The 18,054-nt window shown below is 38.8% G+C and overlaps 1 protein-coding gene across 1 annotated transcript in view; it reads right to left on the reverse strand.

Annotated features, from left to right (window-relative positions):
- Positions 1-14,380, reverse strand: part of LOC136258711 (leucine-rich repeat serine/threonine-protein kinase 1-like) — a 20,797-nt gene extending 6,417 nt beyond the window's left edge. The window contains exons 1-14 of the mRNA XM_066052052.1: positions 14,242-14,380; positions 13,729-13,954; positions 12,875-12,906; positions 11,917-11,955; positions 11,136-11,313; positions 10,367-10,417; positions 9,177-9,288; positions 4,961-7,708; positions 4,696-4,868; positions 4,447-4,577; positions 4,215-4,337; positions 3,490-3,763; positions 3,094-3,250; positions 457-656 (exon numbers count right to left, since the gene is read on the reverse strand). Coding sequence (XP_065908124.1) covers positions 457-656; positions 3,094-3,250; positions 3,490-3,763; positions 4,215-4,337; positions 4,447-4,577; positions 4,696-4,868; positions 4,961-7,708; positions 9,177-9,288; positions 10,367-10,417; positions 11,136-11,313; positions 11,917-11,955; positions 12,875-12,906; positions 13,729-13,939 — 4,429 coding nt within the window. The 5' untranslated portion in view covers positions 13,940-13,954; positions 14,242-14,380. The remainder of the gene's footprint in view (positions 1-456; positions 657-3,093; positions 3,251-3,489; positions 3,764-4,214; positions 4,338-4,446; positions 4,578-4,695; positions 4,869-4,960; positions 7,709-9,176; positions 9,289-10,366; positions 10,418-11,135; positions 11,314-11,916; positions 11,956-12,874; positions 12,907-13,728; positions 13,955-14,241) is intronic.
- Positions 14,381-18,054: the final 3,674 nt, after the last annotated feature.

An 18,054-nucleotide genomic window follows, 5' to 3' on the forward strand; every position in this document is an offset into this window, starting at 1 on the left:
GCATAGCAGCAGTTTTGAATGACGCGATCGAGCGATTGCAAATGGGCGTGTCCGCTATACTGCAATCATGCATAGTTAAATGCCAACTAATGGCTTTAAAGACATTTTTCATGCATTATCTATCACTTTATAAGGCATTAAAGGCTTCTACCATGGTAGAAAGATAAATTTTAATTAGCTTTAAAAATGGGCGTGGCAGGTGACATCGATCGCATAAGACGAACATTGATCGTGCAAGGTGAATAAGCTGCTGCAATAAAGAACAGAATGTTTATTCGTAATTCTTTTTGTAGGTTGAGTGCATTACGAAGCTTCGAAGGATAGTTTTATAATTCGAAGTTTGCTTAACCCTCGAACCTACCGAACATTCGAAGCTTCGTCCCAGCCCTATTTTGGAGCAAGATATTTGAAAGATGCCAATTCTATGGACTACATACACATCATTCCCCTCATTACCTGCATCACGTTTGATGAAGCGGTTCACCTCAGGTACGGTGATCACATGAGCTAACATGTCACACAACCACTGAGGATCCACAAAGTAGAGATGACTAAGTGCTGGTGTGTCATAGTGTAGGAGGATACCATTCTCATGTAGGAATGATACTGCCTGAGATAGCTCACGAGGATTAGATATGATATCCTTCACTTTGTCCCTGTAATACAGAACATGTAACATACAACAATCACAATCAACTGAACACTTGAACAGCAAATTGACTAATCTATGTATTCTGCTGATGAAATCATCCTGCAACAAATTCCACTCGATTCACCGCTAAATTTTCTATCAGGCCATATATGACTTACATGAGTAAACCCACAATCAAAATTAAACACATGGCAGGAATTTTTAAAAAATGGAGACGCAACTTGCTGTTGTTCATCGCTTCATAACAAGCCACTGTAGTTACAGTGTTCATTCAACCTTCTCCAAGTAACCCAGTGAACAAACTTTCAGTTTTAGGCTATAAGAATTAAGTTACCCCACCTAATGTTGCCATGCGTGCCCGTATTGTGTAAACATGCATTCCCAAAAGTTCTTTGTGGGTTTAAGGGTTACATGCACTGGATTACTGCAAAGTGAATTACCTACTGTTGATTACAGCCAGGGCCGCCCACAGGGGGGACAACTGGGGCATTTTGCCCCAGGCCCCTGCCTGAAAGGGCCCCCATGAAGAGCCCCTTGAATACCTGTTTAAAAGATCGATATACTCTAATAGAGCAGTCAGATCTAGATACTCTAATCATAGATAATAGACACCCCATACTGGATTGGAAACTTCTAAGCACCACCTAACCTATCTGCGCTTCATGCCCCTTATACTGTACACAGTACCCGGAGTGGATTTTATAAACACATGTTTTCCTTACTGGAGAGTAGTAGGTGCACCGCTATGGAATATAAGGTTTGGCCTATTCATAGTGGGTGTACTGATGTGTATTAGCTAGAAGTTTGACAAGCGCGAAAGGTTGATACGAGAGGTGGGATTTGTGAACTTGGCTAAACTAGAACGAATATACCATGAAATCCATACTAGTACACGTAGCACTAATAACTAATAAGCATCAGCCTTAAACTAGACTTGTTCAACCCGCCATTTTCACAAACATGTGCAAATTAATACTTTTTATACGGAAAGCGGCCTATACCATTAGTAGGCTAATCGCCATCCAAGAAACAATCTACTAAACTTACTAGCTAAAACAACCAAGCTGTATCCAGACAGTAAAACAGAATCTTCGAGTGAGAAAGAGTGTTTCAAAACTTCAGGTGCAAAACGCGGATAGTCACGTACTTTTGTATGGACACTGTACGTGTGCTTCCATTCCAATCCAGGTAGGATGTCTATTATCTATGCTCTAATAGAGCAGTCATAGTATTCTTCAGAGGAGCAGTGTAGCAAGCTTATAAATAAGGAGGTACGGTTGGTGAGGGGTAGCTATTGCCATTGTCAGCATGTAATGACTTTTTTTTTTGGTCTTCAACTTACAGCTTGGGTGAAGTTGTGATTCAGAATGGAGCCTCCTTGCCCCTGGGGCCCCACTTTAACTCTTTGCCCTGGGCCCCTTGATTTCTCTGGGAGGCCCTGACTACAGCAAACAGCACATATCGTATTAGACCAGCTAATAGCCACAGCTTGTATAATAGCTGCTCCACAGCCTAGAATTATTGTCATAGGAGCTGCCCTCGGATAAGAGCCATGGCTTGAATCTGAATATACTGATGCAAGTGTTAATAAGACACGTTCGAAGTAGAAACCAGAAAAGGAGTTGTTTTATGCCAGGAAATAGTGTTTTTGAGAGAAGTTAAAATGAATGATAGTGATTAAACTAGGTCACCCACTTTTACATCCGTATAAATGCTGTGGGCTGCCACCACACAAACCCATAGTGGCCGCCCTCGGATAGTAGCCGCAGGGTCTTCCTTGTGTAGCTGCGGGTATGGCCATCAATACAACAAAGTAGAAGGCATCAATATCAAGCAGCCACTGAAAATTCACCAGACTTGTGTACAATGATGGACTATTTAGTGAATAATTTAAGACTGAATCATATGATTGTTGCAGTGGAATTACAAATATTTATGTGCGTAGCCATTAATTCGTTGTTAATTACTATGGTAACGTTGTTGACAGCCTTGTTAGAGGGAGTAATGTGGTCATTCCAGTGTCTCCACGGGTCGTGTCACATTCACACAAAGTCTGCATTGCTGTAATACAAAGGAAATTTTGATGGAAAATATAACACACAAAACTTTATTTGGAGCAGATGGTATCACACATCAATTTCATATTAGTTTCCAACAGTTAGACATAACACTATCACATTTCCACTTGACATCTAACAAGCTAGAATTGTTAGACAACACTGAAGGTTATGTAATCTCCAGCAGTATATGCAGATACACATACATTCACAACGAGATTCCGCAAAATGTTTGCACACAAAAAGGGCGGTTCATATTGGCATCAATGGTTCACCATGCAGGCACAAGTTCCATGCAGGCACTGAGATAGGATGTACAGTAGTTTACTAGTACACTTTTACTTGGCACAATGTTTGCCAGTCATATTTAGGAGTTGCACTTACTTAAAGATGGTCTCTCTTAGTAAAGTGGGCCGGTCTTCAGTACGACACTGTACAGCTAATTCTCTGATCCTCTTCTCCAACTTGAGGAAACTAGCCGGGATGGGTTGTTCCAGCAACTTTGTGTTGTTCTTACCAAATTTGGTACGAACTTTACCCTCTGCAGCAAAGTAAAAGAAAGGAGACACAATAAGCAAGTCAAAACCTTACAATGGCAAATGGTTGGATGCTAAATTAGCATAAAATAAGTCACTGTGCTGATCGAGCTCATACAGACTGAACACTTAACAAAATAACAATACCATTTTAATATTGAGGGCATATCTACATAGGAGGACATAATAAGACTTATACAACTAATAAATACCAAATACAGACTAAAATTATCAGATATCATACCTTTTGGTAAGGTAAGGTTAAACGCCACATCATAGAGTGTTTGTCTCAATTCTGACACTCCCTCATTCTTTCCGTTCGGAGGACAACCAACAAACGCAATCTCAATGATCTTGGGAAGCCCTCTCTCTCGGAGATCACGACTGTTACCACCAACAAGATATTTGTTGTAGATGAGCTTCACAAACTCAGCTTTCCTCTGGGACTTTTCTACTTCTGACTTCAGTCGGTCCCAATTAGTGCCCACCAGCACTACTGGAGAACCAGGAGCTCTAGCCTGTGGTATGCACAAGAAATAAACCATCTGTATTCTGATGTTGGGTGACAGTTGGCAAAATGACTAATAACCAAATGGCAATTCTAGAGAGTAATGGGTTGATTGAGGCGTGTAGCAGGTGTTAACTAGCTGGTAATTGGTACAGTTTAATCTGCACTTATCATGATTTATTAACACAAACACACTCCAACCAATAAGAAGACAGGGTGAAGCAACACATACACAACTCGTATTCGACACTAACTGCAAAGTCAATGAAAAGACATTGTGCTGTAGTTGGATAAAGAAAGCAACTATACACATAACAAACACGGACATGGACACACACACACACACACACACACACACACACACACACACACACACACACACACACACGTACACTAGCTACACTACATCTACAAATTAAAGCACAGCAAGTATACCTAGAATTACACACATACACACCCACCTGTATATTATGCAGCCAGGGAGCCAGTTCATCAATCCCCTTCTCACCATCCATGATGTTCCATATCAACAAGTACAGTGATCTCGTGGAGAGGAAACACTGATGAGTGACATAGTACTCCTCCTATAGGGTGTGTAGGATATGCTCATATACACACATGTCATAAATAGACAGTCTAGCATTTAATCAATTCACGATACCTACGCAATAAGAAGCTATGACAGCGGCTTACCTGTCCACCAAAGTCCCATGTGTAGAAAGTGACACTTCTCATATTCCTCACAGACCTTGTTAGCCTCTTTTCCAGATCCTTACGATACTTCCATATGCCTAAGTCTACCCCAACTGTAGACAATGGCTCCCCTGCAAGTGATGGAGTAGTATATACATTACAATGTGTAGTGTAGTGTGTGTGTGTGTGCGTGTGCGTGTGCGTGTGTGTGTGGTGTGCATGCATGCATGCACGCATCTGTGCATATACCTGCACCACTCCTGCTTAAACGGTTGCCAAGAGTCTCTCCAGAGTTCCTACTGTTATACGTGGTGGCCACTTGTTCAATCTCATTCAACTCTGTTAGCCGAGACAGTAGTGTAGTCTTGCCCCGCCTCTGTAATCCAACCAGCATCAGCTTCAAACTCTCGTTAGCAGTAGCACTACAATAAGGATACATTGTAGGTACTGTACAATGTTCATGCGCATGCGTACACGCACGCACACACACACGCACGCACACACATATGCTTACTGGTGCAACAATGATCTCATATACTGTAGTTTATCTGATGCAATCCGGAACTTATCCAGGTCCTCAGCAGGAGGATTAACGAGGGGCACCTCATCATACTCAAGATTCCACAAGTGCTCCAAGTTGCTCAACTCCAAAGGCAACGTGGTGATGTGCTCATTATGACTGATATTAAGTGATGCCAGGTGGGAACAAAGATGCAGGTAGGGTGGAACAAACTTCAATTTGTTACTGGCAATCTCTAGTGACGCCAAATCAGGAAAAATGGCTACAGGTATCATGGAATCTTTAGTATCGTCAGCCTCCGCATGTGATGAAGTACCACTAGTGTTATCCGACCCACCTACTATAAATCTGGTTGGACTTGCTGTAGACTTTGTCAAGTTACTATCTGACGGCTGTTTCTGTATGCTAACATCTCGCATGCTTCCATGGCCACTGCTACTGCTGCTACTGCGGGTACTAGTGCTGCCGCCACTTGCCTGATTGACAATTGCAAAATCACCAACACCTTCTTCAATTGTTAGGTCAGTGCTCTTTCGTTTAGAGACAACTCGGAACAGTTCCAGTTCAGTTAGTTTGTTGTTGTTCAGTTTTAACGTACTCAATTTAGATAGTGTTTTATGGTGCCAGTGGCCACAAGGCTTAGGTGGTAGTGGCATATCAGGTGTGAGTAGTTTTCTGGGACAAAATCCTTGTAAGTACTGAAGATAAGAAGGTCTTTCTTTGTATGAACTATCAAATGCTATAGCTGAAATTGCATCATTCTCTGATGCATCTAATACCTCTAATTCCGGAGGATAATCAATGATATGCCCAAGATTTTCAATATGGTTTCCACATATGTTCAGTTTCTTCAGTTTTGGTGAAAGACATGCTAGCCCAGATGGCAACGCTGTCAACTTATTGAAAGCAATATCCAACATTTCTAACAATGAAGTCTCCTCATCAGCGTTGTAATGAGGTGCCTCCGACTCCTCTGTCCCATCATTCAACAGATCCTGGAATGCCAATAGTCTTCTGCTAGTTAGACGGTTTATATATGTAGCTGAAGGTGTTCTACGTTTTGGTCGGCCAGCTTGCCTGCCATCCGGAGACATTATTTGAGTGTTAGCTGAATACATTGAGCTAGCAGTGAAAGAAAATGATGTATTTGAGAATGCAGATGAAGAATCTACTGCGAGGAGATGGGAGCTATGAAAGTCAGGACTAGGATATTCTATAGTAGCCTCATAAGAAAATATATTTACCGGCGGCGATGTTTCACTAGGTGTGTGTGGTAATAGATCAGGAGACCCATGTGATTCATGTCCAGCTGGGGTAGGTAGTTTACAAATAGAGTTACGACTCAGTCGAAGTTGCTTCAACTTTGGAGCACTCCACATATCAATAGGTACTTCTTTCAGGTTATTCTCTGATGCAGTGAGCTCTTTTAGTTTTGGCAAATGGAAAATACAAGGTGGTAGATTGTTGAGGGAGTTCTTGTGTACATCAATAGTACGTATTAGAGGACAATTCCACCCACAACCACTGTCATCTGTCGGCAGATAGGTTAGCTGGTTCCTACTTAAGTCCAAGCTAAATAATTGCTCTAACTGAAAGAGGGCAAGTGGAACTTCTCCTAGCAAATTTGAGGACAAATCGACTTCTGATATAGCACAGAAATCAGTTTGGGGACGTGGACACTCCACAACAGCTGCTTTCAACCATTCTTCTTTGACATAAGGCAAACCTTTACTATTCCAATTGAGATCCAGCAATATCTTAGCATAGAACAATGACATGTCACGCGGTAGCACGTTACGATCTTCAGTTGTAGCTACCACATTGTTGTTGAAGGCTAATATTAAACCAATAACTTCATCCTTCTTGAATCTTATTGATCTGCCAAGAGCCTTGCCTCTTGCATCTGTTGCTCCATGTTGCAGTAGAAATCTTACCGTTTCCGCGTCATTTGACATGCAGGCTGTTACCAGTGCAGTAAGATCAGCATTAGCTGAGCGATCAAGATACGGACGCATGATAGCATTGATGTCAGCACCAGCATCAAGCAATGCTTCCATGATCTCAAAATTATTGATCTTTGTTGCTTCGTGAAAGGCAGTACGACCAAGTAAAGTCAACATGTCTACAGCAGGGTGAACAAATGGTACCTTGTTAGCAGGATAATGTGACGGTGATGAAGCATATGATGTCGGTGTAGCAGCATTGTCTTCAATCAAGTCAGTAGTTGAGTTTGATTGTAGTGGATGTGTCTTAATAAACTCCAAATACACCAGGACTATGTCAAGATGTCCATTAGACACTGCTTCATGTAATGGTGTTCGTAAGTCATTGACAGACTGCATGTAAGGATTGATATTGATATCAGGTAATGAAGGATTAAGAGAGGTAGTGCTGCGATCACTTTCCTGCCTAAAGGTCACTTTATCATCTGCAATAGAGACCCCGGCTTGCTGCAGTACAGGTGGTACATGTAATTCATCATTTTTATCAGCTATTCTAAACAGAAATTCTATCACACCAACGTGGCCATTCTTGGCTGCTACATGAAAAGAGTTATAACCAGGGCATTCATCAAGGGCTAGAAGAGCTGGTAGTCTTTGCAATAGTAACTCCACTACTTTGGTGTGGCCTTCACGGCATGCTTCATGTAGAGCTGTCTCTTCAGTTTGTGGGGACAGCGTGGCCTCAGCTCCCTCATCAATGAGGTGTTCCACTATATCTATGTGACCCAACTTGCTGGCCCTATAAGAACAACATAGACAACACAAAAACTGGTAATGGAAAAACTATACATAAATCTTTTGCGTGCATGTATGGTAATCTCACATAGCAGTCAACTCTTTATTAAGACCACCTTATTACAGAGGTCACCTCTAGTGACAGCTAACCTATATGTCATTGTTACAATATAATGGCTATTTTCACTGTACACAAATATTCAGCTGCGACAGGGAAGACCTACAGTGTATACCTGATTTGACTTTTAAACACCTATAAGTTTACAGGCAGAAGTGTGCTATACAGTAGCTTGGGGGAAAACGTATTGTATATACATACACACCTGACCTATATGGTAATTGCATAGTGATTGTATTAAATTACAGTGTGGCTTGATATGTATGGATCAGGTTGCAGCTCCTAGGTGATGAAATGTGTATGTTGTATATTGATCACCAGGACAACCCAGTAAAAATAAGTCTAGTTGGATTAGGTGCATCACACCATGTACAGAATCAGTTGCTAAGAGCTAAATCAGTCTACATGTAATTATTCTGTAGATTATGTGCAATTGTTAGCATTCCTGTATATAGCTAATGCTAACTAAGGTATTACATCACATGTGTGGGAATTTATACTCAAACTGGTACACAGTGGAATCTTGTCTTAGCAGCTATCTGCATCGAAAGGCCGCCTAATGAAAATTGCTAACTGTAAATTTCTAAGTGAAAAACATTTATAATTTAGGCCAACATTTGATAATACTTTGTTTCCTGTCACCTGCCCGCATCCAGTTTTGTCAAGTGCATTGGTAATTATTATTGTAATTGGCATTTATAAATAATTAGGAATATGGAAAATATTTGTAATTTGTGTGCCTCCAGTGTTAGTCTATGAAGTCAGTACAAATATGATAGTTTATTGGAGTTTCATAAGCAAAGCCAATCATTCTGCAGATTGTTTGACCCTACAGATGGTTCATTACTCTTCACTGAGGCAGCCAGCTGGCTTGGTTTTGTAGCGTTTTGATGATTTTCAAAATTATAAAATTTTAGCTATTAATAATAATAATAACTGCCTGCCTGCCTGTACTGGTTGAATGTTCTTTTGACAGGAAACTAAGGAATTAATAAATGTTGGCCTTATATATATACAGGGGGTACTATTCCACCTGTCTAAAGCAGCCACCTAGCTGCCTATTACAGCAAATAAATTTTGGCCTGAAAGTGACCAGCAAGAAACCACCATGGTTAAATGGCTGTCTTTTTAAAACGACAAACAATGAAACCTGAGTATTAAGGACACCTCGGGACTGACCAATGTCCTGAGTGTCCAGGTCAGTTATATGAAAAGGGATACTTTGGGGCCATTACAACATGTATCCAAACTACGCAGGTGTCCTCTTTTTTAGTGGCTGATTAACAGATCAATCCTCTTGTGTACACACATCAAACAGTGCACAACTATTTACTACTTAACATTATACACTAACCACATAAGCAGTGATCGACCCTCATACACACTAGAATTGAGTCCATCATGTGCTATCTGGAGTAGTTCCTTCACTTGAGCCAAGTTACCCTTCTTACATGCCTCATACAATTCTACAGGGATGAAACATACAGTATACATGTGCCATATAAGTTATTGTTATATCCCATTACGAGGGTGATATCATTGTTATTACACGAGTCCTCAGCTCCGCCTCGGACGAGTGCAACAACAATATCATCTAAGTATACGGGATATAACTATTTTATATCCCAGTGCGTGGAAGTTTATGGATAGCAAATTAAGTTCCGGATGAGTTCCTGTCACTGTGCTCAAGATTTTGTTCGAATTGTGTGGAGATTCGACTTCTCCACATACTGCCTACAAACTGTAGCAAAGGGCAATATTATGAAGCAGCAGTTTCAGATACGATTCGCCTTCATCAGAAGTTGGTGTGGTGGTGTCGCATGGCATGCAAGAGGAAAAAAGACTAGCAAGTGGCTACGTAGTTCGAGATAGAACGATGAAGCTAGAGGTTATCGAAAGAAGTTAGTTCTTCACCATAGTGACTGTTGGGACTGATTACAGGAGCGAAAATCAGCACAGACTGTTTTTGACATTTGTTAAACTTGTAGTGTTACTGTATAAAGGATTAACAGTTTTCTTGTAAGATTTAGCAGGTTTTAAGTGCTGTACTGGTGTGTTTTGTATCAATATTTCCTGATTTGGCTCTTTGTTCCATTGGTAAACAATACCATTCGCGCTTACTATGGTGTCACGAACAAGATTGAGTGGCTCCGCAACAGGGAATTAAGTTAGTTATTACTGGACGATAACTAATAGATAACTAATAGATAACTAATATATCGTGCAGCAGCAGCAGTAGCAGCGCCACTCTGCCCAGCGCACACTCCCACGCACTGGGATTTAATAGCATATAAGTGCCAATATATTATAGCCATTAGCCACTGTAATTACTAAACCACACAGGTCAATAAAAGGGCAGCCAGGACAGCAAGTTATTACAATGAAAGATCAAAGGAGATCAATAAGAGTGTTTTGTTGGGATTGCCATAAACTGACTGAGGACAACTAACACTTACACCATGGCTACACAGCTCATATAAGGTTAGTGGTTAGTGTGGGACTACACCACTAAACAATACACCCACTACACAATGATGTCATTACCACTAAGGTGATAGTTGTACAGTCTTTCTGCTGCTTCTGCTTCTTGTTTCTCTATTGGGAGAGAAATGTGTGATAAACAAACAGTATACATGTGCGCGCATGCGTGGATTGCATCAAGTTGAGCTAGGGCACAGGGTATAACATCAAAAGTTGTAGCTAGCTTATTTCTTTATGAGATGAGGCACAAGGCAATACAAAAAAGTCCAATACTACTAACAAAAAATGCAGGTAGTATTAAGTGCCCATGGCACTTACCCTCAGAGCTCATAGGCACCTGGTACTCCTGGTAGTACATGTATAAACATACTATATTACTAAACACACATTTTTTTTTAATTTAATTTAATAAAGCTTTACAGCACAAGTGCTGAAGGTCTGTAGGACAGCCTGCTCAAAGACATTAACTAAGACATTAGCTGCATATATATTGCAGTACACTATGTTTATGTAAGCATTAAAAAATCCTTTGGTCCTTAGGCAATTTGAAATTAAAATGGACTACAAAACTCAAGTTTGTAGGATGTGGTACGTATCCTACTAAAACAAGTTTTAAAATGTTGGTTGAATTTTATATGATATTTAATCTGGGTTGTCAAAACATGCAAGCTTTCTAAACAGTGTGACATTCTAAACAGCAAGCTATGGAAGCTGTACAAATAACCTTCAACAAGCTGCCATGGAGACAAGTTTTTAAAAAAACTGATACATATTTAATAAAAATTGACCCACTAGTCAATGGTCCCATAAATATTTACTGTTATAGACTTACTGTTTAGTTCAATCATGATCTTCTCACCCTTGATAAAGTCATTCTTACAAGCCAACTCCATTGGAGTATCCCCAGACAAATCTTTTACACTCAAATGTGCTCCCTTCTCAGCCAGTAACTTTATTATCTCAATCTGTTGCTTCTCTATGGCTAGTAATGGCTTCTCCGGAGTTGAATACTATTAAGAACATTAGGAAAATGAACTATAATTCCTAATAGCCCAGTCACACAAATAACCCTATAAAATCACCTAGTAACAGCTTAAAAATTTTATTGAAGTATGTGTATGCTGTGCAAACAATGTTGTACAACCATACTACACACCTTAGAAGTCTACACAAGACAAGACGTACATACACACTAGGTACATACTACACAATCTTAAAACAGAAATCATAACATATGTGGTAGTGTATATATGTATTAAGTTGAGCTGAGCCTTGAGTAAAATCAGCAAGAAAAAAGAAGTGTTTTTCCCCCCTCAAGACAAATACCATTTCAGCCAACCAGATGAGTGGTAACAACATGTCAAGTCCAGACAAGCTTGATTAGGCTCCATTACAATTGAGCAGAGGAAACAGATGGTGTGCTTTTAAGGAAACGAAAACATGAGTTGGTCATAAATACTTGGAACGAAAAAAATCCGAAATATTGTTTTCAAGAAGTACAACAAATGAGCCAAATTTAAGACCTTGTGTAATTCCAACCTTGATGTTACTTGGGGCTCAGCTCAATATGTCACAGTACACACACACACACACGCACACAAATAACTTCTCACCTGAACACACACTCCAACTGCTGCTCTGTGTAATGCAGTCTGTATGATATGAATAAGAAGTACACTAATAACTATAGCATAAGAAATCATTACATTAGCTAAGTAATAAAACACCTGTGAATATTTTATAGGCCAGAAAGTGAACATGTGCTACTCTGTGAGCTAATGTGAAGTAACTACATACAGTACTTCATCAAAGGAGGTCAAAAGTGATTAAGCACTTTTATTCAAAGAAAGCCAATTTTCTGGGATGGAATAAAATGTGTGGACGTAACAGTACTGAATATATGCACATCTAGAAGATACGCATCCAATAGAGTTACATCTTTGAAATCAATAGGAGCTTTTACAAAATAAACTACATTACCTTAATGTGTACACAAAAAATATAAATATCTGCGGCTTGAATGAGACACGTTTGAAGCAGAAACCAAACAAAGTAAGTCAAGAAATAGTGTTTTAGAGAGAAGATAAAATAGATAATAGTATTGAAGGATGACTGAACAAGATAAGTCATTAGTGAATCCGTATAAACATCATGAGCTAAAGCTCACAGCAGCCACCTTTGTTTTCCTTGCAAAGTTACAATACCCACAGCTATTAACTGTCGATTACAGTATTCATCAAACATTTCTGACAATGCACAACTTCTTGGAGGATTCACACTATACTTGTTATAAACTTCTGAGCGAAAATTGATAGAGCAAATCAATTAACCATTCTACATACTTATATGGCATTGTGTGTGTTATGATGTCTCTTCCCATATAAGGTAAGTTCTACTTCCTGATAATTAAAAAATCCCTGGTGACTAGACAATATAATGCAATCAACATTGATCAGTCACAGGTGATTACTCATAATCTCTCTTAATTCTCTACACTAACAAACTCATGATCAGTTGACACCATGAGCTGTGACCAAGCTCATTTGACTACACAACACATTACACACTTACCCAGCCATGTTCACCAACCAAGTTCACATCAGCTACAATAAGAACAGTATCATTATAACAGCCCATATGAAACAGTCGTGTGTGTACAGCGAACATACATCAAAAAGGACCAAACACGTGTTTCTGGTAATAAAATGAGCATAAGGTGAATAGTTGCATGAAGTATAGTGAAACTCCAAACGGATTTATGAAAGCTACATAATGGTTCCATGAGACCTACACAGTAATCAGCATGGGTTAAACTACAAGATATTTTGACTTGAACGGAAACTGTGAAAAAATGTGAGACTTCTAATTCTCTATCACAGTAGCACTTCAAATACATTAGAATTTAGATAGGCAAAATATATATAGAAATCACACATACCAAAATATAGCTAAAAACTTAAGTCAAATACTCACTGAGGTACGGTGCTTATGGGCTCCTGGTAAACAGAATGCTTACAATAAATGTCTTATAGTATCAATCTCTGAACACATAACCATTTTCACAGTTCATTAACTTATTAAATAAACCTATTAACACTACACTACAACTAGTATAACAACTGTACTACACAACAGAATGGAAAGAAAACTGATAGATTCAATGAATTGGAATGCATGTGTCTATCACCCATCACACTATTCCACAGTGTTTTTAACTCGTGCTAGCTCTATTTCACATTAATGCATCTGATACGAGCTCAATACTGTGCAGCAACTAATAGAACAAGTTGTAAAATATCACGACCACCATGTTTAAGCTAGTGGGTACACAACTGCAAAGAAACTATGAACACAACACAAATATACTGTGTAAATTAAAGCTTATGGCACATAAGAATATTCCACAAATTGCATTACAAACATACCATTGTACTTCAGTAGTATGTTAACACACTCTAGTTGTCCATAATAACAGGCGATTTGTAAAGGACTGTTACCCCTTGCATCCAAAAGGTCAGCGTCGCCTGTGGTACCATTCTTCAGCAAGTTATCCAGCAGCGATGTGTTCGCATGAAATACAGCGGCGTGTAGATCAAGAACTAAGTCACTACAGACCGCTTCTCCTTGCTCTGACATACTTCGCTAAAGTCCCTAAGTAGAAACAACACACGGTAACATCTGACAGGATCACTTTAATTTGTGGAAATGAACGACAAAGCCATGTAGTAAAAAGCGGGCTCAATTAACAACATAATCGAAAGTCTAAACTAAGCCCATTTACCAAAATAGCATCAACACTTACACAACACACTTGTAACTGATACAATACAAAACCACTCTGCTTACTGTGCAGTTTACAATGCCAAAGGTGCAATTTACCGCTCTTAACACGGAAAGTTTCGCTGGACCGCTACTCCAATTACTTAATGTTTACTGACCTGAGGAAGCGACTCAACTTAACAGCATGTACTCCATTACGAAATATTCATCTTCGTGTCTAATCCCAGGATACCAGTAAAGTAACCGCCCGTTCTTATTAAAGAGCGATTTAAAGGGGCGTGACATTTGAATTTGAAATTCCGGCGCTTCACCCTGGGGACTCGTCAACAACGTTCATTTTAACACACAACAAGCTGGTGAGTAAATGGTGAGCTGTATTGCTTGTAAGTAAATTTTACAATCAAAATAGTCGATAGTGGTTGTCGCTATTTTACACACTGCCCTGTAAATTGCGGCGAAATTCTGAAGTTTTACCGCAAACCCCTCAATGCTTTGGTGAAGGTAGTAATAATGGTGAATTCAAGCGATGAAGAAGTTTGAATGAACTATCATTTGTTTGGTGTTGCTAAGCTACTACACTGGTGATGTAACACATTGTTATATAACTGTAAAGATGTGTATCTAGTTGCATATAATATCAGTTTCAAGGTAACCAATTCTGTGAATATGAATTTATTAAAGGATATTCAGAATTTGATATGAGCTGGAATTTATTAATGTGTGATAGAAACTTTTCATGGCTCAGCATCAGACTGGTACTCGGCTAGTTTCATCAATGTATTTACATAATTACACTATATTCATAAACTACACAGGTATTGAGTGATGTTTTTCACATAGGTGTTGTGCATGAAGTAAGCAATCTTGTAATTCATCTTGATGTTTTCCGTTTTACTATTGAATTGGGTGAATAAGTTTCTGTTAACATGTATTTGTGTTACCAGGATATCATAAGTGCCAAAGGTTGTACCTTGCGATCCTTTTAGTAGGTGCTACAAGAATATGAAACTAATCCTGGCTGCCACTATAACTGAAAATGTTATGTGTTATGAATTGAGGCCAAACCTGTCTATAACTAAGTCAATTTCTATCAGTAATTCTGCAATGACTGAATGACATCACCATTGTGAATTCATGATGTATATCATCTAAGGTCTGATTAATTACAGGCAGATGTTCTTAAGACATCCATCTAGTACATGTTACATCAGTAATTATATGCCATTATGTATAATTGTATTTATTACTAACCTAATGACACTTGTCCATTATTGTAGTTTGAAGCAATGCAAGCTAGCTGGTCACAGATGGAACTAGGAGAGCTGATCTATTATGAGACAAACTTGGCAGCTTGTTATGAGGCAGAATACTTGTTATCACTTCAGTACACACAGAACTGTCACTGTTCAGAACCCTACATCAATAATACTTGTAGCATTAACTACACAGAAACGTTACCAGTAGAAGGAGAAGTTTGGATGGAGAACTCTGGAGAGGTTAAGATGGAAACTGGCCAAGACAACACAAATCTTTTTAACCAGGACCATCAGTTTAACACAAGAAAGAGGCCATCATCCTCTAACACAGACAGCGAAGATAGTTCTGATCAATCTACCTCCTCACAGCTACATGTACCCCATCACATTACACCATCTGATGGTGGCAGTACATCAATATGTAGTGATATGATGATGAGTGGTGATAACAGTTTATCAGGTCATGTATCCCCTCACATGAAGAGAGTATGTCTTGGACTACAACAGTGCCATAGTTAATAATGGAATACGTTATAGGATATAGTACGGTTAGATATTTTATATTTTTTCAATGTAATTACCAGTGTTAAAAAGCCAGGCATAGTTTTGTGTTTTAAATGTTCTCATTGCTAACCAAGGAAAACATTGTTGCATGTCAGTTGCTTGCATTAGCTAGTTATATTAAATGCTATAATTATGTTTTGCTATTACAAAATAAAAATCCCTAGATGTTGATTCACAATTCTTGGAAAACGTTGAATAATTAAGTTAGGGATTTAACATTATCGTAAGCTAACCACACTCAATACAGTAAGGGATTGTGGTAGTTTTTGTATGATTTTAGGTGAGCTTTATAGTTAATTAAGTTTGTATTAAAAACATATCTCTTTTTGTTTCACTTGTCACACTGGTAGGTGATTTTTTCTCATACTGTTCTATCATCTGTTTACTGGTGAAAGATGCTAGGAAAATCTAGTGAACATCTCCCCAAATTTAAAGATACAATACATATCATGACTCTCAAGAGCTAGTTACCATGGAGTTGTATATACAAATTCTGTAAATTAAGATGCACCCTTATAATATTGTCTATGTGTAAGAAAACTTGCTCCATATTCTTCAAGAAGAACCTTAGACATTTTACTGATCCTTTCAGTTATAGTGCAGCACAGTATAATATTTCTCTTATTCATCAAGAACATAGTGATATTTTGGTTTTGTGTTTACCAAAGAATTAAACCCGACACCATACTCCTTTATAAAAGTTCTCAGCCTTTTCTGGATCACAGGATGGCTCTGAAATCATCTTGTAGACATTATATAGCTGTTTTCTAAACTGGACCACTTGCCAGACCAGGACATGTAGCTAGACGTTGAGGTACTGTCATATGAAACTTCACTAATTTTGCTCTATTGGAATCATTGGATACTTCATTGTACTTGCATCCAACATAAGCTGCATGCTTAGCTGTGTCTCACATTTTGGTGCTAAGATGTGTGTTGCAATGATTCGTGGGATGTCTTAAAGCTACAAACTTGTTAGAGAAGTTTTGGCCGGCACCAGATAGTGTCAATACACTCTAATGGAGCAGTCAGTAGTAAATGGACAGCTCTGATACAAAGCAGAGTCTCAGAATATTTCTGTGCAAGTCTTTTTTTGACTTAGTGACTTGCAATGTCATAGTCTGTGTTTAGCTCTATTTGTCTCTTCTTGCATGTTACATAAAGTGTGTCTGGATTCAGTGGAATGGACAGAATGGCACAGTGATTAGATAATTTCACCTAGTGGTCACCTCTTTATAAGCCACCAAGACCACCTCTTTATAAAGACCATTTACTTTAATGTCAAACAGATTACACAAGGTTTTGGAAAATTGCAATAGATTACAATGTAATAGGTTAAAGCAGATTACAACAGGTTACAGTAGGTTCGTTTTTACAACTAAATGGTATACCCCATATATAGTAAACATCTTTACAACTAAGGATGATGACCTGCCCTCAATACTCCATTCACTTTGATAAAAGCATCAAACCAGTTGGTACAACTATTTACATTCATTTCATATTAAATATGGTGCCATTAAAATTGCCAATCATATCATGCTCACAAAAACCAATACTGAGAAAATGTACTTGGGAAGTCATGAAGTGTTCAATAGTAAAGTATGCTGAAACTTTGATTTACAATGGATGTTCATATCCAGAGGTGTCATCCAGCTAACTTGCAATTTTTTTTAAAAGCACAGGGTCAAGGTATATATGTGCAATAATAATTCCAACACTGGTGAGTGCCATCTATATTTTTCTCAGCAAATAGTTGGTCCCATCGTTCAATGCATCTTACAGCAGTCTTCATCTTCTCCCTCTTACAGTATATGTCGGATCTACAGCACACAATTTTTCTTGAACAATCAAAGAACAAACATTTACTGATGCTGTACAGTCCATTCATGCCTTAAAAATTGTCTATCTGAACTTCAACACACTATTGATTACCTGCAGGAAAAAGGCTCATCTTCCTCTCTTCCCATTAAACAACATGGGTTTGTAACTTTGTTCTTCACAAGGCTAGGATGTATTCACAGATGTGCTTTGTTTGTGTTATGGTTGGACACCACCCAGGTTGCCATCTCATCGTGTTTGTGGCAGTGATTTCTCAATCCCTCTTAGCTGTCCTCATGGTGCCTTTCCCACCATAACAACATTCGTGAC

The sequence above is a fragment of the Dysidea avara genome, chromosome 6 (genome assembly GCF_963678975.1).
Source record: "Dysidea avara chromosome 6, odDysAvar1.4, whole genome shotgun sequence".
In the NCBI taxonomy this organism is placed as follows: domain Eukaryota; kingdom Metazoa; phylum Porifera; class Demospongiae; order Dictyoceratida; family Dysideidae; genus Dysidea; species Dysidea avara.